At 42.9% G+C, this 26,432-nt stretch overlaps 1 protein-coding gene, 1 long non-coding RNA gene and 1 other non-coding gene across 10 annotated transcripts in view; 1 reads left to right on the forward strand and 2 right to left on the reverse strand.

Annotated features, from left to right (window-relative positions):
* The window catches only part of LOC115939765 (uncharacterized), a 15,768-nt gene extending 6,911 nt beyond the window's left edge, over positions 1-8,857 (reverse strand). The window contains exons 1-3 of one of the 2 annotated variants that reach the window (XR_004074540.2): positions 8,666-8,857; positions 5,919-6,017; positions 5,531-5,756 (exon numbers count right to left, since the gene is read on the reverse strand). This is a non-coding gene — a long non-coding RNA (uncharacterized LOC115939765). Of the gene's footprint in view, positions 1-5,530; positions 5,757-5,918; positions 6,018-8,665 lie in introns of those variants that run through there. The other variant, XR_014141325.1, reaches the window with a different exon arrangement.
* Positions 7,304-7,412, reverse strand: LOC115939767 (U6 spliceosomal RNA). The gene has a single exon (XR_004074542.1). It is a non-coding gene; the product is annotated as a U6 spliceosomal RNA (small nuclear RNA).
* A 393-nt stretch (positions 8,858-9,250) lies between the features above and the next one.
* Positions 9,251-26,432, forward strand: part of PHF8 (PHD finger protein 8) — a 94,904-nt gene continuing 77,722 nt past the window's right edge. For 2 of the 7 annotated variants that reach the window (XM_081808844.1, XM_081808846.1), the window contains exons 1-2: positions 9,252-9,969; positions 10,909-11,098. In XM_081808844.1, the coding sequence (XP_081664970.1) occupies positions 11,001-11,098 (98 nt within the window). In that variant the 5' untranslated portion in view covers positions 9,252-9,969; positions 10,909-11,000. Of the gene's footprint in view, positions 9,970-10,908; positions 11,099-11,664; positions 11,805-26,432 lie in introns of those variants that run through there. The other 5 variants (XM_081808840.1, XM_081808841.1, XM_081808843.1 and 2 more) reach the window with 5 other exon arrangements.

The raw sequence follows: 26,432 nt of genomic DNA on the forward strand, positions 1-26,432 counted from the left end.
AAAAAAAAATTAACTCTTCATACAAATCACTTTTGTGAAAGTCTGAATTGAATTTTAGATATAAATTTATACAATGGCATTTGGGGTTTCCTCTGACATTTCCTGTAACTTGCGGAGGTCTGCTATAGACTGAATGCTTGTGTCCCCGTCCCCAGCTTTATGTGTTAAAATCCTAACCCCCAATGTGATAGTATTAGGAAGTGGTGCCTTTAGCAAATGATTAGGCCTTGAGGGCAGAGCCCTCATGAATGGGATTAGTGCCCTTATAAAAGAGACCACAAAGAGCTCCTTCACCCCTTCCACCACACAGCAAGAAGATGGCCATAGATATGAATCAGAACGTGGGCTCTCACCCGACACTGAATCTGCCAAGCCCTTGTTCTTGGACTTCCTAGCCTCCAGAAATAAAAGTTTGCTATAGCAGCCTAAACAGACTAAGACAGGGTCATACAAGACATGGAAAATGGCTCCACAATTTATTTATAACTCAAAATGCCTGATTATGTATTCTAGCACTGTATCTTCAGTTACAAGGAAAACACTTTTAAACTGTCTTCCTCATTAATAATCAGCTCATCAGAAGCTTTCATCAAATGTGCCTAATGTGATGATCTTTAAATTTCATTTCCATTTTTATGCCTGCGGTTATTCGCTGCAGTGTTGCAGCAGTTTTCAAAACCAGAGATTCTAAACTCTTCAGAGAATTGTAACTCCCGATGTACCGTACTGCACCGTCCTTGCATACACTTTTATTTTGTAACAATTTCCTGACAAAGTTTACTGCCCTGGCACCAGCAGTCCCAGTGCTCAAGCCAGAGTTCATATTTGTGCAGACGCTGCCAGGACACACTCAGCTGACAGAAGGGCAAGATTGCCTCTCACCCCGGGCCCCATCACCGCCTCTAGGCAGAAGCCATCCTCTCTCTTGGGGCTATAGCCGCCCCACCACCACAGCTGCTTCTGCTACCGCGGCCACCATGGTCGCTGGCCCACTGTCTCCCCTCTGGGCTGCATGGTGCCCCGGACTGCCCCAGATGTGCTCGTGCACACCAGGCAGCCTGACCAACCGCTCAGCACGCACATAACCTACCGTGCCCCCGTGCTGTGCACATTGCCATCCAGTGTATCTCTACCGTTCGTGTGTATACTCCATAGTCATGTTGGACTACAATTACAAGACTCAAGTTCAAAGACAAAATTATTAAGAATGTCAAGACAGCAACCCCACAGGTGGCACATTCTTAAGGCAAGCCCTGGAGGAGTGGGTTGGTGTCCTTAACCTACCTAGTTTGGCACCTGAGGGACCATCCTGCTAGTTTTTATCCCAAGTGAGTGTAAACCCTATTTTGCTTTCTGTGATTCAAATTATGCGAAGAATGGTTGATTACCTTCCCCCCCACTACATCGATCTTAGAAACACCAGTTGTTTTTAAATCCAACTAGTGGAATAATGGAGTGGTGAGGGGCATAGACTCTGGACCTGTATCACCAGGAACTCCATCTTGGATATGGACTAGCTATATGACCTCGAGCAAGTGGTAAAGTCTCTAGGGAGGCATACCTCATTTTATTGCACTTTGCTTTATTGTGTTTTGCATATAGTAGGGTGTTGTTTTTGTGTTTTTGTTCTTGATTTTTTTTATTTTTTTATTTTTTTTTTAAAGATTTTATTTATTTATTTGAGAGAGAGAGAGCACATGAGGGGGGGAGGGTCAGAGGGAGAAGCAGACTCCCTGCCGAGCAGGGAGCCCTATGCGGGACTCAATCCAGGGACTCCAGGATCATGACCTGAGCCGAAGGCAGTCGCTTAACCAACTGAGCCACCCAGGCGCCCTTGATTTTTTTTTTTAAATTGAAGGTTTGTGGCAACCCTACATCCACCAAATCTATTTGCGCCCTTTTATCCAACATCATTTGCTCACTTTGTGTCTCTGTGTCACATTTTGGTAATTCTTACAATACTTCAAACTTTTTCATTATTATTATTATATTTGTTACGGTGCTCTCTTATTAGCAATCTTTGAGGTTACTATTGTCATTGTTTTGGGGCACCATGAACTGTGCCCATATAAGGCAGGAAATTTAATTGATAAATATTGTGTGTGTTCTGTTTGCTCCACCCTCCAGCCGTTCCCCACCTCTCTCATTCCCCTCAGGCCTCCCCATTCCCAGCAATATTGAAATTAGGTAAGTTAATAACCCTACAATGTCCTCTAAGTGTTCAAATGAAGGGAAGAGTTACAGGTCTTCAAATCAAAAGCTAAAAATGATTAAGTTTAGTGGGGAAGACATGTTGAAAGCCAAGACAGGCTGAAAGCTAGGCCTCTTGCACCAAACAGTCAAATTGTGAATGCAAAAGAAAAGTTTTGGAAGGAAATTAAAATTGCTACTCTAGTGGACACATAAATGATCAGAAACAGCCTTGGGGCGCCTGGACGTCTCAGTCCATTAAGCGTCTGCCTTCAGCTCGGGTCATGATCCCAGGGTCCTGGGATTGAGCCCCACGTCAGGCTCTCTGCTCAGCGGGGAGTCTGCTTCTCCCTCTGCCTTCCACTCCCCCTGCTTGTGCTCTCTCTCTCTCTCTGTGTCAAATAAATAAGTAAAATCTTTATTAAGAAGAAAAGAAAGTGAAACAGCCTTATTGCTGATATGGAGAAAGTTTAGTGGTCTGGATAGAAGATCAAACCAGCTACAACATTCCCTTATGGCAAAGCCTAATCCAGAGCAAGGCCCTAACTCTTCAGTTGTGTGAAGGCTGAGAGAGCTGAGGACGTTGCTGAAGAAAAGTTTGAAGCTAGCCGAGGTTGGTTCATGAGGTTTAAGGAAAGAAGTAGTCTCCAGAACACAAAGGTGTAAGGTGAAGCAGCAAGTGCTGATGTAGAAGCTGCAGCAAGTTCTCCAGAAGATCTAGTTAAGGTAATTCATGAAGGTGGCTACAGTAAATGTGCAGACAAAATGGCTTTTGATTGGAAGATGATGCCATCTAGGACTTTCATAGCTAGAGAAGAGAAGCCAATCTCTGGCTTCAGGCTGACTCTTGTTAGATGCAAATGCAGCTGGTGACTTTTAGCTGAAGCCAAGGCTCATCTACCATTCTGAAAATCCTAGGGCCCTTAATGGGGTGCCTGGCTGGTTCATTTGGTAGAGCATGCAACTCTTGATCTCAGGGTCATGAGTTTGAGCCCCACATTGGGCATAGTTTACTTAAAAAAAAAAAAAAAGAATGATGCTAAATCTACTCTGCCTGTGCTCTATAAGTGGAACAAAGCCTGGATGACAACACATCTGTTTACGTGGTTTACTGAATATTTTAAGCACACTATGGAAACCTACTGCTCAGAAAAAAAGATTCCTTTCCAAAAGACAATGTACCCAGTCACCCAACATTTCTGATAGAGATGTACAATGAAGTTAATGTTGTTTACATGCTTGCTACACAACATCCATTCTCTAGCCCATGAATCAAGGAGTAATTTCAAGTTTCAAGTCATTATTTAAGAAGTACCTTTCCTAACAATATAGCTGCCACAGTGATTTCTTTGATGAATCTAGGTAATGTAAATTGAAAACCTTCCAGAAAGGACTCGCCATTCTAGATGCCATTAAGAACATTCATGATTCATGGGAAGAAGTCAACATATCAACATTAACAAGAGTTTAGAAGAAGTTGGTTCCAAGCAGAGAGTTTTCCCTATCAGAATCTTGATCCCCCTTCAGCCAAAGAAAAGGTGACTGCTTCATAGGCTTGTGCCTATACCGCGGAACCTGCAATGGCCGTCAGATCCCCTGGGGGGATTTCAGAGATACTGAAGGAGAAAGGGGGACTAATCCTGTCTGCACAGCTCCAGATGGTTCTTCAATACTAAGGAGTTGCTGATCAGGATCCACCCAGGTGGCAGAGCAGACAATCAGAGCTACAGGGCCCCTTCCCTTCAGAGCTTGGAGAAGGGCAGAGTGCCTGCCACCTGAGCCCTTTCTACCAGGGGTCTCATTCTTCCTCTGAGGCTCTGGTGGAGGTGGGTGTCTTCTGCCAGGCCCAGCACATGATGTGAAGAATGAATTCCATGCCAAGTTCTTACTGTTAAGGTTTGATGTGCAATCACAGCTGCCGTGATAGATATTTTTATCAGTGCTTGGTTGGTTTTAAATAAAATGCAAGCTATTTTTTTTTTTTTTTAAGTCATGGATGACGTTTGACTTTGAGGTGTTCAAGAATTCAGTGGGGGAAGTACTTGCAGATGTGGTGGAAACCACAAGAGAACTAGAATTAGAAGTGGAACCTGAAGATGTGACTGAACTGCCATGATCTCATGATAAAATTAATGGGTGAGTTGCCTCTTATGGATGAGCAAAGAAAGTGGTTTCTTGAGACGGAATCTACTCCCGGTGAAGATGCTGTGAAGACTGTTGGAATAACAAAGGCTTTAGAATATGACATAAACCTAGTTGATAAGCAGTGGCAAGGCTTGAGGGATTGACTTCACTTTTGAAAGAAATTTTACTGTGGGCAAAATGCTATCAAATGGCACCACATGCTACAGAGAAATCATTTCTGAAAGGAAGAGTCAATCAATGTGGCCAACTTCATTGTGGTCTTATTTTAAGAAATTGCCACAGCCACCCCAGCCTTCAGCATCTACCACCCTGATCAGCCAACAGCCATCAACATTGAGGCAAAACCCTGCACCGCCAAAAAGATTACAACTCGCTGAAAGGTCAGATGATTGTTAGCATTTTTTAGCAATAAAGTATTTTTTTAAGTAAGTTCTGTGCTCAACATGGAGCTTGAACTCATGACCCCAAGATCAAGAGTCACACGCTCTACTGACTGAGCCAGCCAGGAGCCCCAACAATAAAGTATTTTTAAATTGAGGTATCTATGTTGGTTTTTTAGACATACTGTTATTGCGCACTGAATAGACTAGTATAGTGTAAACATAACTTTTATATGCACTGAAAAACCAAAAAGTTCATTTGACTCACTTTATCATGATATTCACTTTATTGCAGTGTTTAGGAACTGAACCCACCATATTTTCAAGATATGCCTGTAATTCCTTATCCTTAAAATGGGGAATAGTACCCGTCCCTAACTCATAGGGTTGCTTTAAGGACTGAGTGAGTTAACACATGCATGTAAGGAGCCTAGAACAGTGCTTAGCACATAGTAAGTCCTCAGATAATGTTATTATCTTTATTTTTCTTTTGTCATTATTTTTCTTTTGTTTTCACTGTCCTTGTACTTCTCAGTCTGTTTTGGAGCAAGCCTGTTCTTCCTCATGTTATTTTTTCCATTTTCCCTTCTTTCTCCCGTACTTTATAGTCCACTTTAGCCCTTCTCATTTTGCATCTCAACAGTTAAATGTACATAACATATGCAGAGAGATGAATTGGAAAAGAGGCCACTGAGGTTCCCTCTAAGGAAGTAAACAGGGATTGAGTGGTGGGCAGGGGTATCTTCAGCCTGTCTGAATGTTTACATTGGGAAGGCACTTAGTATTGCTTCTACAGTTAAAAGGAAATTTTTATTTTTTAAAAAGATTTTATTTATTGATTTGACACAGAGACAGGGACAGCGAGAGAGGGAACACAAGCAGGGGGAGTGGGAGAGGGAGAAGCAGGCTTCTCGCTGAGCAGGGAGCCCCGATGCAGGGCTCGATGCGGGGCTCGCGTGCAGGGCTTGATCCCAGGACCCTGGGATCATGACCCGAGCTGAAGGCAGACAGACACCTAAGGACTGAGCCACCCAGGCGCCCCTAAAAGGAAATTTTTATAACTGTTAAGTGGAGGTGGGGTAGGGGAGGAAAGACTCCAGGGCAGCCTCCCTGCAGCTTTGCCTTTCCCATTATCCTTTAGCACCCCCACCCCACCTCCCGAGAACACTGGGGAGGAAGTTTCAGGGATGAGTACTACTATACCTGGGTCAGACGCCAGCTCCTGTGAAGGCTTTCCCGACATACCAACCGAACACGTTTGAATCAACTGTGGCTCTTTGTTCCCACACATGTTGCTGATACCTGTATAGGCAGAACTTAGGGTTTGACTTTTTTCGGCCTTGTATTGTTCAATGAACCTAGACTCCCTCATTAGACTGTCTACTCCTTAAGGGTAAATACAGGGTCTCTTATTCATGGCTGGAGACCCCACCCCAGGCACCCCCTGTATCTGGGCCAGTCCATCATAAATGCTCAGGAAGTGTTATTGAAAGGGCGCCCTGAACTGCCCTCCCCCCACCACCACATTAAGACTTTTGCACTTTTGGGCGCCTGGGTGGCTCAGTTGGTTAAGCAACTGCCTTCGGCTCAGGTCATGATCCTGGAGTTCCAGGATCAAGTCCCGAGTTCCAGGATCAAGTCCCGCATCGGGCTCCCTGCTCGGCGGGGAGCCTGCTTCTCCCTCTGACCCTCCCCCCTCTCATGTACTCTCTCTCATTCTCGCTCTCTCAAGTGAATAAATAAATCTTTAAAAAAAAAAAAAAAGACTTTTGCACTTTTTATTCCTTCTGCCCTGTCCCTGGTCACTTCGTATTGTTCAGATCTCAGATCACATGTCACCTTCTCCAAGAGGCCTTCCTTGAGTACCCTATCTAAAACAAACTAACTTCTACCTGAATCTTTCTCTATCTCATTACTTGCTTTATTTTCCTCATAGCACTCACTGCAATCTGAGATTCTCGCGTTTGACTCACCTTATTGTCTATTTCCCTAGCTGGAATGTGAATCACAGGAGGGCAGGGACCTGGTCTTTTTGTGTTTGCCTTGAGTCCCCGGTGCTTAGAACAGTGACTGGTATATAGCAGGTGCTCAATAAATATATGAATGAAACTGTATTTGTTTGGTTATTGACTGATCCCCAAGTAGAATGTCAGGTCCATGGAGGCCAGGATCTTATCTGGGTTACCACTACATCCTCAGCACCTAGCATGGTGCCTGGTGCATAGTAGATGCTCAAGAATTTCTGGGTCAGTGAATTAATGTCCCCCACACACTTAAACTCAACGTGCTCCAAACTGAACTTAGTTTCTTCTTCCCCACCATACCTGCTTTTCCTTCTGTGCACTCTAGTTCAGTCAATGGCACCATTATCCACTCCTGACACCCAACCCAGAAATGAACTTACACTCCTTTCACTCCTTCACCTACTATTTTCAATTAGTACCCAAGCCCTGCCTATTAAATCTCCAAAATATACCACTTATCTAATCCTTTTCTACCTGTGTGGCAGCTGTCCTGATTCAGGCCTCATCTTTTTTTCATTACTAATGCAACAGCCTCCTCCCTCCTGTCTCCCTTCATTTTTCCTTTTTATTATGGAAGACTTCATAACATTGCATGTCATCCTTGTGCAGGGGCCATGTTAATCTTCTTTGTGTCTTTCCAATTTTATTATGGCCAAAGCGAGCCCCCTCCTGCCTCCTTGTGAAGCTAAGAAAGCTTTAGCTGCAGGACCTATCACTTGTCATATGGTCACATGGTCATAGGTTTTTATAAAGTTTGCAAACTCTATTTAAGGCACAATTGGTTAAAACTGCTTTCCCCTTCCACTGGTTTCCTCCTAGTCAGTTACACTTTCTCTTGTATTAGGTGGTGTTGGAGCTGCCTGACATTTTTGAGACTCAGCTAAGTGGAAGTTGATTTAGGGGTTACATTTAGTTTGGGTTTAGTGAGCCATTGTATCTCTTCTATTTATAGTTATTACCCAGGTGTAGGAATAGCTTCTAGAAATACTCTGTCTACCTTTGAGCCTAATTTTGTACTCACAAGTCTATATTCTTTTCTTAAAGTCCTACCTCACAAACTGTACAAGCTTCAGGTCCCACTGAACCTTGATTTTCCCCTGGCTAAGACAAAAATGTGACTCAGTTGCTCTCGCTCAAACACTTTCAGTGGTTTGTTATTGCTTACAGGATAAAATCTAATATTTAACGTCTCTTTGTAAATGTTTTCCCATGTGCCTCCATGCATTTGCACATGTTGATCCTTTTATCTACAATGCTCTTGCTTGTTAATTTAGAGAACCTTCAGGTCTCCCTGAAACCTACTTTGACAGGAGTAAGCAGCTTCTGATGCACTTTCCTGACTTTATTTTTGCACTTTGCAAGAGGTACCTGTGTGCTTACTGGACCTTGTAATCCAATTGTTGACTCGCAAGCTTGTCTCCTGCCCTGGCTGGCAATTTCCCCACTGCAGAGTCCCTCTTCAACATTGTATCCCCAGGGCCTAAGCCACCACCACTTAGGAAATTGGTGTGCACACACATATTTTGTTTAAAGTGGTGGGACCCTTTAAGAAAATGAAATAATGAGGATTCCTAGAGAATATTCTAGAATGTCAGGAAACACCAGCGCCATCTTGAAGCATGTGTGTGGAGTTCCATTCATTTAACCTCTTCTCCCACCCCACCCGCAGGCTGTAGTCAGAAAATCCTGGGACTTGGGCACGAAAATCCTTGCACTGTATCTGAAGCAAACTGAACCGAAACAGTAGAGTCAAAGAAAAGAGAGTTCAGAGGAGTTGGGAAGTCGACAGCAGCTTTATGGAGGAACTAGGATTGAGGGACCGACTGAGGGACCAAAGACAGAACGCGGGGAAGGTAGAGGGTGCAAAGTTCAACTTCCTGGCTCTGAAATTCAAGCCACTTGTCTTCCCTAAGTCCGTGTCCTCACCTGGGGATAATAACAGAGCTCTCCTTACAGGGTGAAGAATAAACGTTTCGGAGACCGTGCAGAACAGCCTAGCCCGCTGAACGTGCTCAAAGAACAGGAGCTGCTGTGAGTACTCCACCCCTTCCCTGGCCGAAGCCCGCCCCCGCCGCCACCCATTAGTTTTGCAGTTTGCAGTCACTGAGTTCACCTCCTCTCATAGGACAAGAAGGCGCGAAGGGAGAGGAGGGGGTGGAGGAGGAGGAGGGAGGGAGTGTGTGTGTGTGTGTGTGGGAGGGTGTGTGTGTGTGGGGGTGTGTGTATGTGTGTGTGTTGGTGCCGGGGTGGGGGTGGGGGTGCTTAACTCCTCATTTACCCGGAGGAGGAGGAGGAAGGCTGGGAGGGTTCTGGCCCCACTCAAAATGGAGCCAAGCGACTGCCTCGCCTAAGATGGTGGCTTAAGGTCCTCAGCGTCGATTGGCTACCTAGAGGAAAGGAGCAGGTCCAGAGGTAGCCGAATCCCGTCCCCTTTTCTCAAGGTGGTGCCCCGCCTCTGCTGGCGTCACGCGGGAGCCGCTAGCCTCCCTTCCCCGCCTCTGCCGCGGTTACCTCGTGTGCCCAGCCCTCATAAGATGGCGGTCGGATAGCCTCCCCGCGGCGGCGCCGCCACTCTCAATATGGTAGCTGTTTACCCCGTATTTCTCCTCCCCTCTCCGCTTCAACTTCCTCCTTGTTTTGAATAAACTTTATTGACTACTTCGAATCGCCTACTACCGCCACCGGTCTTCTCCCGGCGGCTTTCCGGGCAGTTTTCCCTCCGACCTGGCCGCCGGCGCATCTCATTCCTGGTTGGTTTGCTCGCGGCGATCTCCTGCTGGCCCAGCGACGACGCTGTTTGCTTGTTCACCGGGCGGCCACCGGACTAGGCCCGAACCGCGGGCTCCAGTAGGCCCTAACGCCGGGCCCGGGGCAAAACCGTGGGGAAACCTGCCCTGAAGCACCGCCCGGCGCCTAGGGCCGCACGACCCAGCGGGTGGTTCTGGGGGAAGGCGAGCAAGGTTCGCAGCGTTGCCGTGACGATCCCAGAATTCGGCGCGCGCTGCCGGTGGGGCCGGAACTGCTGGCCGATCGTCCGCTGAGCTAGGCGCCCAGGCGCTCCAGAGCGAGCCCAGCAGCCGGCGCGTCGCTGGAACTGAACTCCGCGAGTGTGAGCAATCCCTGCAGCTTTGCAGATGAGGAGGTCTCTGTAGGGCTTGGGACGAAAGACGTTCTTGTCAGGTTTGGGGCGTGAGGAGGTTCCTGTCATTTGGGAGGCGTGAGGAGATCTCGTAAGTTTCGGGGGCTGCAAGAATATTCCTGTCAGTCTTGGGATCTGTGATGAGATCTCTGTCAGTTTTGGGGGACAAGGGAGTCCTCCTCACTTTGAGGGGGCTGTGAGGAAATGCTGCCTGCCGGCTTCTGATCGGTGAGGCAAAAAAAATCCTTGCTTAGTTGCAGGAGTGTGAAGAAATTCTAGTCAGTTTCAGGGGTTTGGAGGAGATCCTTTTTAGTTTTGGGGGTGCAACGGGAGCCCTGTCGTCTTTGAAGTAGAGGACGATCGGATCAGTTCTGAAATTAAGATTTATTTCATTTGTTGGGGTGATGATACTCTTTCGGGAATGGAATGATTTTGAGAGTGAAGGAGAAGACCATTTAAACTCTCAGCACGACCCCAGGACTGTGATTTGAGTTGGGCGCCTAGTCTTGTTTGCCTTGTTCCTGAAGGCATCGAGGTAATTCTCGAGTAATCTGAGCCAACTTCCAGGGATCCCTCATCTCTCTCTCGTTGCCCCTAGAGAGATTTTGGGGATGAGAGAAGGGGCTTTTTCTGAGGTACCCCGGCCCATTCAGGCTCTGGTTTGCGTCATAATAGAGCCCTAGGAAGAAAGGTGTGAGCAAGGAGAGGGTACCGTGAGGGATTAAAGAAGCTTCCTGAAAAGGCGTCAGATATTTCCCTGAAACCCGGAAAGAAGTTATCACTGACTCTGGGGGCCCGAAGGAGGTAGGGAGGGGAAAAACACACACACACACACAAAACCCTCGACGGTCGAACGCCGTCCTTTATTTGTTAAGGAAATTCTGGAGGCGGGTGGACTTTTCTCCGATTGCCCCCTACAGCCACACCAGCTGTGTTGCATCCCGGCAGCGCTAACTGCCCATTCGTGAACTGCGGGTTGGCACCCCCGGGGGAGCTGTTTCACTAGGTAAAAAGTGTTGTTTGTGCCCAGCCATCGTCCAGAAAGGACGCGTGCTGCTGCCTCCTGCTTCTCTTGACGCTACGAACCTGGCCCGCCGCCGAGCGCTCCAAGGCCGGGCGAAGATGGCCTCAGTGCCAGTGTACTGCCTCTGCCGGCTGCCTTATGATGTGACCCGCTTCATGATCGAGTGTGACATGTGCCAGGACTGGTTTCATGGCAGGTAAGGGGGGCAGGCCAGGCTGGACAGGTGCTCACTTGCTCCTTTCTCGGCCCTGTTTCAGGTTCCCGCTCTCAAACACCCTCCCCGCCCCTGCACAACTCGGGGGCGAAGAATTACCTCCAACCCACCTCCCAGACCCAGGTTCTCTCATCCCTCCTTGCAGACCAGGGCCTAGCTGACGTTGGCTTCTGGTGTCTCTCTCCCCTTTTTCTCTTTTCCCATATATGTTTCTTCTTTGCTCCCTTTTGAGTTTAATTTACAAAATATTTTTTCAGCCTCACAGAATGTATCATTTTTGTATCCTGGCAATTTTGTTTTGCCTTAGACTCCGACTTTGTAGGATACAGTACCCTATTCTTGAGATAACTGAGTCCGATAAATATGGCTTTCCCTTGTGGCTTTGCAACTTAATATCAGAGTGTCCTTGGGTAAATTGCTTTGCCTCTCTGAGTCCCATTGTCTTCGCCTATAAAATATATCTAATACATCTGTCCTGATTACTTAAAGCATTTTGCATGCACTCAGTGAGTGGAGGCAGAAATGCAATAGTATTTATATTTCTTCAGTATTTATCTGCAGAACCATTCAACTTATTGAGTTAAGCAGAAGAGATATTGGGTAAAACAGCAGGAGTAAAACCACTAATGAACTTCCTCCAGTTAACCATGTGTGCGCATAAGCACCTGTCACCCAGGATCCCAGAGAGGTAGGTTAGTGTGTGGGGAAAAAAACCGATGTTATCCCATTATTGGGACTTAAATCCCAGCTATGGAAAGAAAGCCATGAGAGGAATTTCTGCCCTGGAGTACAACAGAACAGTATATGGTGCCCTTCTCCTGTTGCGTGTTAGATTCTACAATTTTCAGTTGTCGCTAGTCCCTTCCAAATGAGTTTCTATTGTTTGACCCAAGACCAAACTGAAGGTGCTGGTACTGCTAAAATTGTGCTCTCAGCAGGGATTGCCCCATGCAGCACATTCACATTCATGTTCAGCTGATCTTTATTGAGTATTTACTGTGTGCCAGGTGTGGAGTTCTGTTTGCTGCTTCATGTTATTTCATTTAAGAGAGGACAGACCTAGAGGATGGGGCCGCCTTCTTTCCTCTGGAAATCAGCGGGATTAAGATGATTCTCAGGATTCCTGGTATCTTTGCTAGTGCTGATCAAGTCACTCCTCTGTTTAAAATTCTTTTGGTGGTTCCCCTACAGAATAAAATTCAGTCTCCTTTGTGTAACAGACAAGACCTTTTGTGATCTACTTGTTCAGTCTTATTTCCCGCCACTCCTCCTCCCGGTTCTTTCTTTATGTCCCAGCAAGACTGAACTACTTATAGTTCTGGGAAAATTTTATACTCCTTTATGCCTCTTTCTTTGTGCGTGCTATTCCCACTAATGTCCTCCCTTTTACAACTCACAGCGTATACCTCCTCTGTAAAAGGCCTCCTTCCTCCTGGTCCCCATTGCCCTTTGTGTACATCTTTATTGAAAGTAATTATTTCATCATATCATAGTCATAAATACACCTGTGTCCCTCATTAGCCAGAGCTACTTGAGGGCAGAGATATCATCTTTTCAGTTTTGGTATCCCCAGAACCTAGTTCAGTGCTAAATATGTCATAGATACTGAGTGCATTTTTGAATGAATGAATGAATGTGTGAGTGAGTGAGTGAGTGAATGAATGAATGAATGTGTCTTCTTAAAAAAGGCTATTGCCTGTGGCCTTTGCTTTGGATTATGTGAGAAGTGTGTAGGTTCAAACCTGGAAAGTGAATTCCATCCTGCGTAACTGCACAGTCTAGGAACAGAAAACTGGAACAAATGCTTTCTCATGTGCCAGGCCCTATGACAGAGACTTTGCATAAATTATTTCAATCCACACCCAACCCTGAAAGTTAGATATTTTTTAAATAATATTTTAAGTTCTTTCCTGATTATATATGTGAGATATGCTCATTGTAGAAAAGACAAAAATAATAAAAGAAGGAAATAAAAATAATCTATGAATCTGCTGTCCTGCGTAATCCGCTGTTAAATGTTTCGTTGCATTAACGCCTGTCTTTTGACTTACAATATGAAACTGTATTTTAATAACACAAGATTGTATTATAAATACCATTTTGTAGCCTGATTTTTATTCCTACTTAACATTATAATGTATTTTACCAGGTCATCAAATATTCTTCTAAACCTCATTTCTGATATCCCATCATATGTATGTATCATCAATTACTTGGTCATTTCCTCTGTGGTTGGATACTTAACATTATTTCTACCTTTTTATAATAAAATATTGTGATATGAGGGAAACTTGGGGAATTCTGGAAATGTTTTTCATTTTGATATGGGGTGCTGGTTAAAACAAAAAGAAAAACATTATGGTGAACATTGTTGCCCAGTAGAGACTTGACACTTACAATGAACACCACAGAGGCCTTTAAGAATTCCAAATTTACAAATATGGAAATGGGTTTATGGGCCAGTCTCCTCCTTAATCACATTTCTGTGGTGAGTTCTGTGTTTCTGTGAACACCCTGACACAGGTTAATTGCCTTAATTTTTTTTTTCTATGCAAGAGACAAGTTTTTATCTCTTTTCATGCTTCTCTCTATGGGCCAGCAGAAAACAAGGAAGCCAGCTGAGAATCAGGTCCTTCCTTGGTGGGTTGCTCTTGCTTACTCAGTGCATTGTGTGCATGCACATGCACACACACATGCCAGGCTCACAGTGCTCCATATAAGATTGTACTTAAGCACAATTGAAAAGTGACTCAATATTGTGGACGTTTCATGGTTGCTAACAATAGTTAAGCCCACAAATGCCTATAGGTGATACAAACCTGTCCACGTTTCTGATGACTTCCATAGGCTAGATTTCTTAAAGTCTGGTTAGGGAATAGTAATGCCAGGTTACTTCCTGGAAAAGTTATAACAAGGAAGGTGACTATTTCATTTTGCTGGTGAGAATCTACAATTCATGGAATTACTTTCTAACTCTGGATTTGAACTTAGAATTGGCTGGCTCCAGAGCCCAGATTCTCAAAAGTGGAAAAAAGTTGGTATTAGCTTTATTTCTCCTACTATAAAGGGCTGGGTTTTTGCAAATCACTTTGATTTGTAGAACAGTGGTTCTCAAACTTTAGCATGCATCAGAATCACGTGGGAGACCTATTAAAAGACAAGATAGGTAGGCCCCACTTGCAGGGTTTCTGATTTAGTAGATGAGTGGGGGCTACCCTCAGAACCACTGATTTAGAGCATTATTCTGTCTCAATTCCTTCCCTTTCTGTGGAGTGTGACAGCTTCTGATGTTGGGGGATGGGCAGGCTAACATATCATTATTGTACACCATTCTCAAAGTGTGGTTCATTAACGGAATTTGTTAAAAATGTGAATTCCTGGGCTGGGATCCAGCAATCTCTAATGAAAAGGAAGATTCTGATGCACGCTAACTTTTGAGAATCATTGTTGTACACTGGTGGAGAGTTAGTTGGTGAGCATTTATTGACGTCTGGGGCTTTGGCAAAACTTCACCCCTTTGCACTTTTCCTATCTATAAAGGAAGTATTGGTTGGCATATCCCCTGGGGGTGATTCTAAACTCTAGAGAAAATGGCACTGCTTTCAGAACTGGGTTCGAATCCTGACTCTTTTTTAGCAAAGGATTTCATCTCTGTGAAGCCTCAGTTTCCCCAAGAGTGGTTGTGATGATTTAAATAAAATGATAATAAAAAAAATAATAATGGCCTTTGTTTATCAAGTACTAGCTAATGTGGCAGCCACTATGCTAAATACTTTGCCTAATTAACTTTGTTTAATCTTTTAAAAATGTAATCATTTTAAAATTATGGATTATATTTATTTAATAGTTTTAGGACTATTAAAGTTATATATTTAATATCGGGTACGGGTACGTTGTGGTAGTTTGTGTTTGCCAAGGAATTGATACATTTCATCTCAGGTGTTAAATTAAGTGTGTAGAATTGTTCACAGTGTTCCCACAGGCTGGCTGTGTGGTGATATTTCATTCCTGATAGTGAAAATTTGTTATCTTTTTTTTCTTTCTCAGCCTTGGTAGACATTTGTCAGTTTTGTTATCTTTTCAAAGAACAAGTTTTTTGTTTCATTGGAATTCTCTGTTGTCTTTCTGTTTTCAATCTCATTGATTTCTGCCTTTATTGTTTCCTTCTGCTTGCTTTGGGTTTATTTTGTTCCTCTTTACCTAATTTCTTGAGGTGGGAGCTTCAGTTATTGATATGAGACTTTTCCTGTTTTCTAATGTAAGCATTTAGCGTTACTAATTTCCCTCTTAGTTCTGATAAAGCTGTGTTCCACAAATTTTGATATGTTTTCCTTTTTGTGTAGTTCAGTGTAATTTTTTTTTTTAAGATTTATTTATTTGAGAGAGAGAGAGGGCGGGGGGCAGAGGGAGAGGAAGAGAATCTCAAGTAGACTCCACGCGGAGCCCGATGTTGGGTTCGAACGCATGACCCTGAGATCATGACCTGAGCTAAAACCAAGAGTCAGATGCTTAACCGACTGAGCCACCCATGTGCTCCTAGTTCAATGTAATTTTTAATTTCCTTAGAGACTTCATGTTTGACCTTTGAATTGCATAGCAGAGTGTTGTTTAGTTTCCGAGTGTTTGTAGATTTTCCTGTTATTCTGTTACTGATTTCTGGTTTGGTTCCATAGTGGTCAGAGAATATACTCTGTATGATTTCAGTTTCTTTAAATTTATTGAGGTTTGTTTTATGGCCTGGCATATGCTCTGTCTTGGTAAATGTTCCATGGTCACATGAAAAGAATCCTGCTGTTGTTGGGTTGAGTTTTCTATAAATGTCGATTTACTCCTGTTGGTTGATGGTATTGCTGAATTGTTCTCTGTCCTTGCTGATTTTCTATCTAGTTCAGTCAGGTGTTGAGAAGGAGGTATTGAAGTGTCCAGCTACAAGTGTCAATTTGTCTATTTCCTTTCAGTTCTATCATTTATTGCTTCATATTTTGCAGCTTTGTTGTTTGATGCATATGCATTTAAGATTGCTATGTCTTGGTGGATTGACCTTTTGTTATTATTATGATGTCCTTCTCTGTCTCTGGTAATTCTTTTACATGGAAGTCTACTTTATATGATATTAAGATAGCCACTCCTTTCTTTGGATTAAAGGTTGCATGGCATATCCTTTTTCATCTCTTTACTTTCAGTTTACATCATTGTATATAAAGTGAGTTTCTTGTAGGTAGCATATAGTTGAGTATTATTTTTACCCACTCTGCCTGTCTCTTTTATTTTTTTTTTTCTTTTTAAAGATTTTATTTATTTATTTGACAGAGAGAGAGAGAGAGTGAGAGCAGGAACACAAGCAGGGGGAGTGGGAGAGAGGGATAAGCAAACTCCCTGCGGAGCAGGGAGCCCGATGCGGGGCTCGATCCCAGGATCTTGGGATCATGACCTGAGCTGAAGGCAGTTCACGCTCAACGACTGAGCCACCCAGGCGCCCTGCCTGTCTCTTTTAATTGGTATATTTAGACCATTTCTACTTAATGCAGTTATTGATATGTTAGGGCTTAAGTCTGTCATTTTGTTTTGTTTTATTTTCTGTTTGTTTCCTCTGTTCTTTTCTCTGATTTCTTTATCCTACCCTCCTGTGGAATTTTCTAGAATTCCACTTTGACTTACCTGTTATGTTTTTGAATATATCTCTTTGTATAGCTTTTTCAGTGCTTGCTCTAGGTACTAACATAATACATACATAACATACCACAATCAACTGGTATTGACATCTTACCAGTTAGATTGAAGAGTAGAAACCTTACTTCCCTTTACACTACTTTATGCTTCCCTGTTTATAATATAATTATCTTGAATATTTTCTCTACATACATTGAGAAGCACATCAGATAGTGTTACAATATTTGTTTCAACTGTCAAACTTGATTTAGAAAACTCAAGAGGGTCAGGAAAGTATACTGTACACATGTTTTTACTCCTTCCCTTGTTCTGTCTTACTTCCTGATCTTCCCAAAGATTCCTTCCTTTATCATTATCTTTCTTTTTAGAGAGCCTCATTTAGCCATTCTTTCAGGATAGGTCTGCTGGCAACAAATACTCTTATTTTTCCTTCATATGAGAATGTCTTGCTTTCCCTTGGATTCCTGAAGGTCTTTTTTTTTTTTTAAATATTTATTTATTTGAGAGAGAGTGAGAATGAGAGAGATCACAGAGGGAGAGGGAAAAACAGACTGGCTGCTGAGCAGGGAGCCCGTTGCGGGGCTTGATCCCAGGACCCTGGGATCATGACCTGAGCCGAAGGCAGACACTTAACCAACTGAGCCACCCAGGCACCCCTGAAGGTCTTTTCACTTGATATTAGATTCTGGGTTTTTAGTTCTTTTCCTTTAGCACTTGAAAACTATTGTGCTACTTCCTTTTGGCCTCTGTAGTTTCTGATGAGAGATCCTCAGTCACTTGAATTGGCGTTCTCCTTTAGGTAATGTGTCATTTCTTTATCACTGCTTTAAAAATTTTTCCTTTGGAGGTGCCTGGGTGGCTCAGTCAGTTAAGCATCGGACTCTTGATTTTCACTCAGGTCATGAACTTAGGGTTGTGGGATTGAGCCTGCTTAAGATTCTCTTCCCCTCTTCCCCTGCTGCCCCATGCCCTCTCCCCCCACTCTGCTCTCACGTGCTTGCTCACTCTCTCTGAAAAAAAATTTTTTTCCTTTGTCTTTTGTGTTCAGGAGTTTGATTACGCTATTTTTCATTGTAGAAATATTTCAGATTGTCTTTGGTTTTAGTTTTATAGGTTGCTGAAGCTCTGTATTTTTTAATCTATTTTTTCTTTAAATTTTGTTAAGATATAATTGACATATAGGACTGTGTAAGTTTAAGGTATAGAGTATAATTACTTGACTTATATATTATGAAATGATTACCACAGTAAGTTTGGTTACTATCTATCACTTCATATAGATACCCCAAAAAATAAAACAAAACTCTTTTTTTTTTTTTTGCTTGTGATGAGAACTTTTAGGATTTACTCTCTTAGTAACTTTCAGATATACCATATAGCAGTGTTAACCAGAGTCCTCATATCATACATTACATCCCTTGTAACTGGAAATTTGTACCTTTTGGCAACCTTTCTCTAATTCCCCCATCCCCAATCCCCCCACCTCTGGTAACCACAGGTCTTAGCTCTTTTTCTATGAGTTTGTGTTTTCTTGTTTTGTTTTTTGTTTAGATTCCACGTATAAATGAGATCCTATATTATTTATCTTTTTCTGACTGACTTATTTAGCAAAATGCTCTCAAGGTCCATCCATGTTGTTGAAAACAGTAGGATTTCTTTTTTTATGGCTTAATAAAATAGTATTCCATTTTGTGGGTGTGGGTGTGTGTCACATTTTCTTTGTCCATTCATCTTTTGGGGGACACTTAGGTTGTTTCCATTCTGCAGTGAACATGGAGGTACAGATATTTCTTCAACATAGCGATTTTGTTTCCTTTGGATGTTTACCTAGAAGTGGAATCACTACATCATGTAGTTTTATTTTTACTTTTTTGAGGAACCTCCATACTTTTTTTCATAGTGGCTGTACCAATTTAAAATCCAACCAACAGTGTACAAGCGTTCCTTGTATGGACATTTTAATGATATTCTTCCAATCCATGAACACAGGTTATCTTCCCATTTATTTGTATCTTCATTTTCTTTTATTGATGTCTTATAGTTCTCATTGTAGAGATTTTTCACCTTCTTGGTTATTTTTATTCCTAAGTACTTTACAATTTTTGATGCTGTTGTAAATGGGCTGATTTTCTTTATTTCTTTTTTAGATGATTTATTGTTAATGTAGAGAACTGTTACTGATTTTTGTATATTAATTTTGTGACCTGTAACTTTACTGAATTCATTAATTAGATCTAAGTTTCTTGGTGGAGAATCTTACAATTTTCTATATATAAAATCATGTCATCTGCAAATAGTGACAATTTTACTTCTTCCTTTCTAATTTTGATGCCTTTTATTTATTTTTCTTGCCTGATTGTTCTGGTGGGGATTTCTAGTACTGTGTTGAATAGGAGTGGTGAGAATGAGCACCCTTGTCTTGTTCCTGATCTCACAGGAAAAGCTTTCAACCTTTCACCATTGAGTATGATGTCAGCTGTGGGCTTGTTGTATATGGTCTTTATTATGTTGAGGCACATTTCTTCTATAGCCTGTTTTTTGAGAGTTTTTTTTTTTTTAATATGAACAGATGTTGAATTTTGTCAGATACTTTTTCTGTGCTTTCTGAGATGATTACATGATTTTTTTTTCATTCTATTAATGTGATGTATCACCTTTCTTGATTTGCTTATATTGAAACATCCTTTCATCCTAAGGATAAATCCCACTTGATCATGGTAAATGCTTATTTTAATCTGCTGAATTCAGTTTGCTAGTATTCTATTGAGAATTTTTGCATCTATATTCATCAGGGATATTAGTGTGTAGTTTTCTTGTAGTGTTTTTTAGTGTCTTTATTTGGCTTTGGTATCAGGATAATGCTGGCCTACTAAAATGAGTTTGAGACTCTTCCCTCCTCTTTGATTATTTTTGAAGAGTTTGAGAAGAATTGAAATTAATTCTTCTTTAAATATTTGGGTAAAATTCCCTGGTGAAGCCATCTGGTCCTGGGCTATTCTTAACTGGAAGTGTTTTGTTGTTGTTGTTGCTGATTCAGTCTCCATACTAGTAATTGGTCTGTTCAGATTTTCTATTTTTTCCTGATTCAGTCTTGGTAGATTGTATGTTTCTAAGAATTTATCCATTTCTTGTAGGTTGTCCAATTTTTTGGTGCAGAGTTGTTCATAGTTCAATCTGTTTTCTTTCTGTTGTTCAAGTCGGGTAATCTCTGTTTTATCTTCAGGTTTACTGTTTTTTCCTGTTGTCTCCATTTCGCTGTTGAGCCCATCCAATGAATTCCCATTAAAGTTATTGTAGCGTTCAGTTCTAAAAGTGCCATTGGTTCTTTTCTGTCTCTTCTACTTTTCAGAAATTCTCTATTTTTTGCTGACATTTTCTATCCATTTGTTTCTGGCATGTTTGTAATTGTTCGTTGAAGCATTTTTATGATACACCTTTAAAATCCTCAGATAATTCCAACATCTGTGTCATCTCAGCACTGAGATTATTGATTTCCTTTGCTCATTCAAGTTGTGATTTACCTTGTTCTTGGTATAACGAGTGCTTATTTTCATGATCTCCTGGATATTTGGAGTATTATGTTATGAGATTCTGGGTATTATTATATCTTCTGGTTTTGCAGGCCTCTTTAGACACTGCACTTTAGTGGCAGGGGAAGGGGGTGCTACTTAGTTACTGACAGGTGGGAATAGAAGTCCAGCTCTCCTGGTCTCGGTTGACCCCCACTACTTCAGGTCCTGCTGTCCCTAGTCAGGTTGCCTTCTTCTCTCCATCTAAGTTCGTGTATCCAGTAAGTGGCAGAGGTGATTCAAACCCAGGCAGTTTGGCTCCCAACGCTTTATTTTTAACCTCTGTGCTATAGTGCCTCTGAATACTGTATGAATGCCCCGATTGTGGAGATTAAATGTGATGATATATGTATCATTCATAGCTCAGTTTTCTATTCAGTTCCTTCTATGCAGGCTTCAAATTCATTCGTTTTCCCCTCATCCCCTTAGCCTGCTCTTTTACTTTTTGCCACTTGTGAAACTTTTGGCACCGCTTGCCCGTCTCCCCCTCTAGATTGTCCACTTCATGAGGGCAGTGGCTGTTCTCAGTCAGTATTTATTGAATTTGTGCATTCACTCCTTTAACAAATCCTGCTGAATGCCTACCATGTACCAGGATCTGTGGCACACGTTGGGGATAACTCATCTTAATCTTGAGACCTGATGCTGTGATAATTGGCCTCTTCACTAAGGAAGCAAATTAACATTTAGGACCCTGGGTCCCAGGTGATAATTTTTTTTTAAAGATTTTATTTATTTATTTGAGAGGGGGAGTGGCAGGCAGAGGCAGAGGGAGAAGCAGGCTCTCCGCAGAGCAGGGGGAGCCCGGTGTGGGACTCGATCCCAGGACCCCAGGATCATGACCTGAGCCGAAGGCAGCCACTTAACCAACTGAGGCAGCCACTAAACCACCTGAGCCAGCCAGGTGCCCCCCAGGTGATAATTATTGAGACAGTGCAGCCAGAAGTCTGGTTTTCATCCATCTGTCTTCCTGATGTGAGGAATTCTCTAGCCCAATGAATGTTGAATTGAGTTGAAGAATAAATAAAACAGGACTTGGGAGGGGGCACCTGGGTGGCTCAGTCGTTAAGCGTCTGCCTTCAGCTCAGGTCATGATCTCAGGGTCCTGGGATCGAGCCCCACATCGGGCTCCCTGTTCCGCGGGAAGCCTGCTTCTCCCTGTCCCACTCCCCCTGCTTGTGTTCCCTCTCTCGCTGTCTCTCTCTGTCAAATACATAAATAAAATCTTAAAAAAAACAAAAAAAAAAAACAAAAACAGGACTTGGGAGATGGATAAGGTGAAGACTTCTGGTGAACAAGATCAGTGCTGTCTGCCAAATGTAGTGGGGGCAGATAGCAAGTAAATGAGCAGTTGCAAGTCCACATGGTGAGTGTTGAAATAGGGATAGTGTGTGGGGGGTGCCATGGTGGCAGGGAAGAGGAAGAGTAGGAATGTTCTAGGCACAGGGAGCCATGTGTGATGAGATCCAGAGACCAGAAAAAGCATGGCACTGAGAGACCAGCTGACTTTTTAGAGCAGGTCTGACATCATGGGCGTGTGACCAGTCACACAGAGCCTCATTCGAAAGGGGACCCCGTGCTTGAGTTTTAATGCTTTGTCGTTGTTGTCTTGAAATTCTTAATAACTTTACCTTTGAATTTGTGTATTGTATGTGAAATCCAGTGGGACAGTGGAGTGTGTCCTAGGGACTTAGAGCTTTCGCTCACATGTGGTCCTCCCTCCTGCAGCCTCCCTACTCCCTAAACAGGTTCTCGGTTGGCTGCCTGGGGCGCCAGGCCCGGATGCAAGTGCAAGAGAGTCAGGGTTAGGTGCATACATCCTATGCACTGAGTCACAGGCCGTGGCCTGTACTTGCCCCTTGAGTATTCTCATGCCAAGGGAACATGACAATAAATAACAAAAAGCCCTATGACAAGTTGAGAGAGAGACTGCAGAAGAAAGGAAAAAGCTTTTTTTCCCCCCTGTTTTATGAACAAGGGGCCCCTGATTTTGATTTGCACCGGGCCTCACCAATTATGTAGCTGACACTGTGTGTCAGAGGCCAGAGGTGAGGCCAGAGAGGCAAGGCCTTTTAGACTGTGGTAAGTTTAAACTATACCTTAAGAAAAATAGGAAGCCTGTGAGGGGTTTTGAGCAAGGGTTGACAGGATCAATTTGTGTTTTTAAAACGATCACTCTGGCTGTAGTGTGGAGGGCCAGTTGGGTGAGGACAGAGTAGAGGCCAGGAGCCCAGTTAGGAAGACAGGACAATAAATCCCAGTTAGAGGTAACAGGGGCCTGGATTAGGGCAGGGGCAGGAAGGATGACAGCAGGGCACAGCTGATAGCTAATCAGGAGACAGAACGATGGGACATGATGATAACTTGAATGGTGATAGCAACACGTACAGACACTTAACTGTGTACCAGGCACTGCTGTAAACACCTTGTATGGATTAACTCATTTACTTTTGATAACCTTATGATGTACATACAGTTTTTATCCCCACCTTAGGGATGAGGAAACTGAGGCATGGAGAGGTAACATGCTCAAGATCCCACAGCTAATAATGGCAGGCACAACCAGGATATAAACTCAGTCTGAAGTTACGGTGCCAGTTGCCAAGAGAGGGAGCAGGTTTAGGGTGCAGGCAGAGGGAGAGTTTGAATTTGGGCATGTGAAATTTGAAATATGTAAGGAGGCTATCCAGTAAAGTACAGGGAGGCATTTTGAGGGAGGGGTCTGAAACTCAGCAGAGGGATCTGGCTTGCTGTTAGAGGTGTGTAAGATCAACAAGGGAAAGTGAGGGGAGAAGAATGCCTAGGCAAGAAGGCCTCAGAAACATCAACCTTTAAGGAGTGGGCAGAAGAAAAAGAGTGTAGTGGGAAACAGAAGTAGCAGCCAGAGACATAATTAAGGTCACATCATGTCCCTATTCATAACTGTCCCATGGATTTCACCCAGTTTTTCACTCAGGAAAAGCCAACATCCTTTATGATGGCCTACAAGTCCCTACTACATGAGCCCATTGCCTGACCCACTGTCCCCTCTACTCTCTCCATTCCAGAACACTGTCCTCCTCTCCATTGCTTCAATAAGAAGCACACTTCTGCCACAGGGCTTTTGTACTTGCTATTCTCTGTAATTGTGATGCTCTTCCCTCATATCCATATGGCTTGCTCCCTTACTCCCTTCAGGTCTTTATTCAAAAGTCATTTTGTGAGGCATCTGGGTGGCTCAGTGGGTTAAGCGTCTGCCTTCGGCTCAGGTCATGATCCCAGGGTCCTGGGATCAAGCCCAGCATCGGGCTTCTTGCTTGGTGGGGAGCCTGCTTCTCCCTCTCCCTCTGCCTGCCACTCCCCATGCTTGTGCTCTCTCTCTCTGTCAAATAAATAAATAAAATCTTTAAAAAAAAAAAAAGTCATTTTGTCATTGAGTTCCTACATAAAATTTCAGTGCCTTTTGGCTTCCCTACCTAAAATTTCGGCACTGTTGTCATCCCCAACCCATGTGTGTGTGTGTGTGTGTGTGTGTGAATATATATACACATGCATATATATTCCCCTTCCTGCTGGATTTCTCCGCTTGGCTTTTCTCACTATGATCAATATATTTTACTAATTACATTGATTTATTTTGTTTCTTGTTTGCTTCCCCCACTAGAATGTCAGCTCCATGAAGGCAGGTATTTTTATATGCTTTGTTCTGTCTTTACCTCCCTGGCACTTGGACCAGGGCCTGGCAGATGCTCATCAACTCTTGTTAACTGAAGAATTGGACATCAGACAGACGGGGTGTTCTGGAAGTCAAGGGTAGAGAGCTTGTCAAGTGGAGAGAGCAGAGGGTCAGCACCTTCTGTGATAATGCCGCTAAGAGATCAACTGAGATAAAGGAGAGAAGTGCTTATTGCGTGTATCCCTAAGGAGGTCAGAATATCGATGAACTCTGTTTTAAAGGTTTTGGCTCTGGTAAAACGTCTCTGGACAATACCAGGTGGCAAGAAGTAGGTGGACTTTTCACTGTATACAGTTTTATACCTTTTGAGTTTTGTACTATATATAAGTGATGACTGTCCAGATAAGTCATTATGAACCTGCACAGGTTTAAGCTAAGAAGCTATTTGGCTGTGAAGCGGCAGAGAGGGGCAGACCGGAGGGAGCGTCTTCTCCTTTTTATCTGTAAAGATCCAGGTGAGCTTGTTTAAATGCTATTGTGAAGGAGAAGGAAGAAAGGAGGGCGGGAGAGGTTGAAGATACTGAAGAAAGAAGGGTTAATTGATTGAGAAGATAAAAAAGATGTGACCCAGGTGGAAAAGCTGACTTTAGTAAGGAGGAAGGATATTCCTTTCTTTGTAACAGGAGGAAAGGATGGGTGCAGAAGGAGGTGGCTTCAGTGTGGGAAGCCGAGATAGTTCCCCTCTAATTACTTCATTTTGTCTAAGAAGCAGGCAGGGTCATTTTCTGAGAGAGGAGAGGGAGGTAGTAGAATCAAGGATTTGAAATAGCCACTGTGGATAATGGGAGAGAGACCGGAGCAGGGAAATACAGGAGGATTGTGAGGAAGCATGACCCAGATATTTTTTCAGTAGACTTTATATTTTAGAGTAGTTTAAAGTTCCCAGTCAACTTCAGAGGAAGGTAGAGAGATTTCCCATATTCCTCCTGTCCCCACATTCATAGCCTCTCCCACTGTCAACATTCCTCACCAGAGTGGTACATTTACCATCGACAGACCTACATTGATGCATGATTATCACCCAAAGACCATAGTTTACATCAGTGTCTACTCTTGGTGGGTGTACATTCTATGGGTTTGGACAAATGTATAATGACATGCATCCACCATTATAGCATTTTTGTATCATTCAATGCCCTAAAAAGATTTTCTGTGCTCTGCCTATTCATCTCTCTCTCCCCTCCTAACCTCTGGCAATCGCTGACGTTTTTACTGTCCCTGTGGTTTTGCCTTTTCCAGAATATCCTGTAGGGTTGGAATCATATAATGTGTAGCCTTTTCAGATTGGCTGCTTTTACTTAGTAATATGCATTTGAGTTTCCTCCATGCCTTTTCATGGCTTGATAGCTCATTTCTTTTTAGCGCTGAATAAACATTTCATTGTTTGGATGTACCACAGTTTATTTATTCATTCACCTACCTCTTAGTTGCTTCCAGATTTTGGCAGTTATGAATAAAGCTGCTATAAACATCCATGTGTAGGTTTTTGTGTGGACATAGTTTTCAGTTCCTTTGAGTAAATGCCAAGGAGTGTGATTGATGGATTGTATGTTAAGAGTATGTTCAGTTTTGTAAGAAACTGCCAGACTGTCTTCCAAAATGGCTGTACATTTTTGCATTCCTACCAGCAGTGAATGAGAGTTCCTTTTACTCTGCCTCCTCATCAGCATTTGGTGTTTTCAGTGTTCTGAATTTTGGCTATTCTGATAGATGTGTAGTGATATCTTGTTTTAATTTGCATTTTCCTAATGACATGTGATGTGGAGCACCTTTTCACATGTTTATTTTCCATCTGCATATCTTCTTTGGTGAGGTGTCTATAGAGATCTTTATGCCCATTTTTTTTTTTTTAAGATTTTATTTATTTATTTGAGAGAGAGAGACTGAGAGAGAGAGCACATGAGAGGGAGGAGGGTTGGGAGGGTCAGAGGGAGAAGCAGACTCCCCGCCGAGCAGGGAGCCCGATGCGGGACTCGATCCAGGGACTCCAGGATCATGACCTGAGCCGAAGGCAGTCGCTTAACCAACTGAGCCACCCAGGCGTCCTATGCCCATTTTTTAATCGGGTTTGTTTTATTGTTAATTTTTAAGAGTTCTTTGTATATTTTGGATAACATCCTTTATCAGATATGTCTTATGCAACTATTTACTCCCAGTCTTTGGCTCGTCTTTTCCTTCTCTTGACAGTGTCTTTCGAAGATCAGGTTTTTAATTTTAATGAAGTCTATTTTATCAATTCCTTCTTTCATGGATCATGCCTTCAGTGTTACATCTAAAACGTCATTATTGCCATACCCAAGCTCATCTAGATTTTTATCCTATGTTATCCTCTAGGAGTGCTATAGTTTTGCACTTTACATTT

This window comes from Leptonychotes weddellii, chromosome X, assembly GCF_054177405.1.
Source record: "Leptonychotes weddellii isolate Sample4059 chromosome X, ASM5417740v2, whole genome shotgun sequence".
In the NCBI taxonomy this organism is placed as follows: Eukaryota; Metazoa; Chordata; class Mammalia; order Carnivora; family Phocidae; genus Leptonychotes; species Leptonychotes weddellii.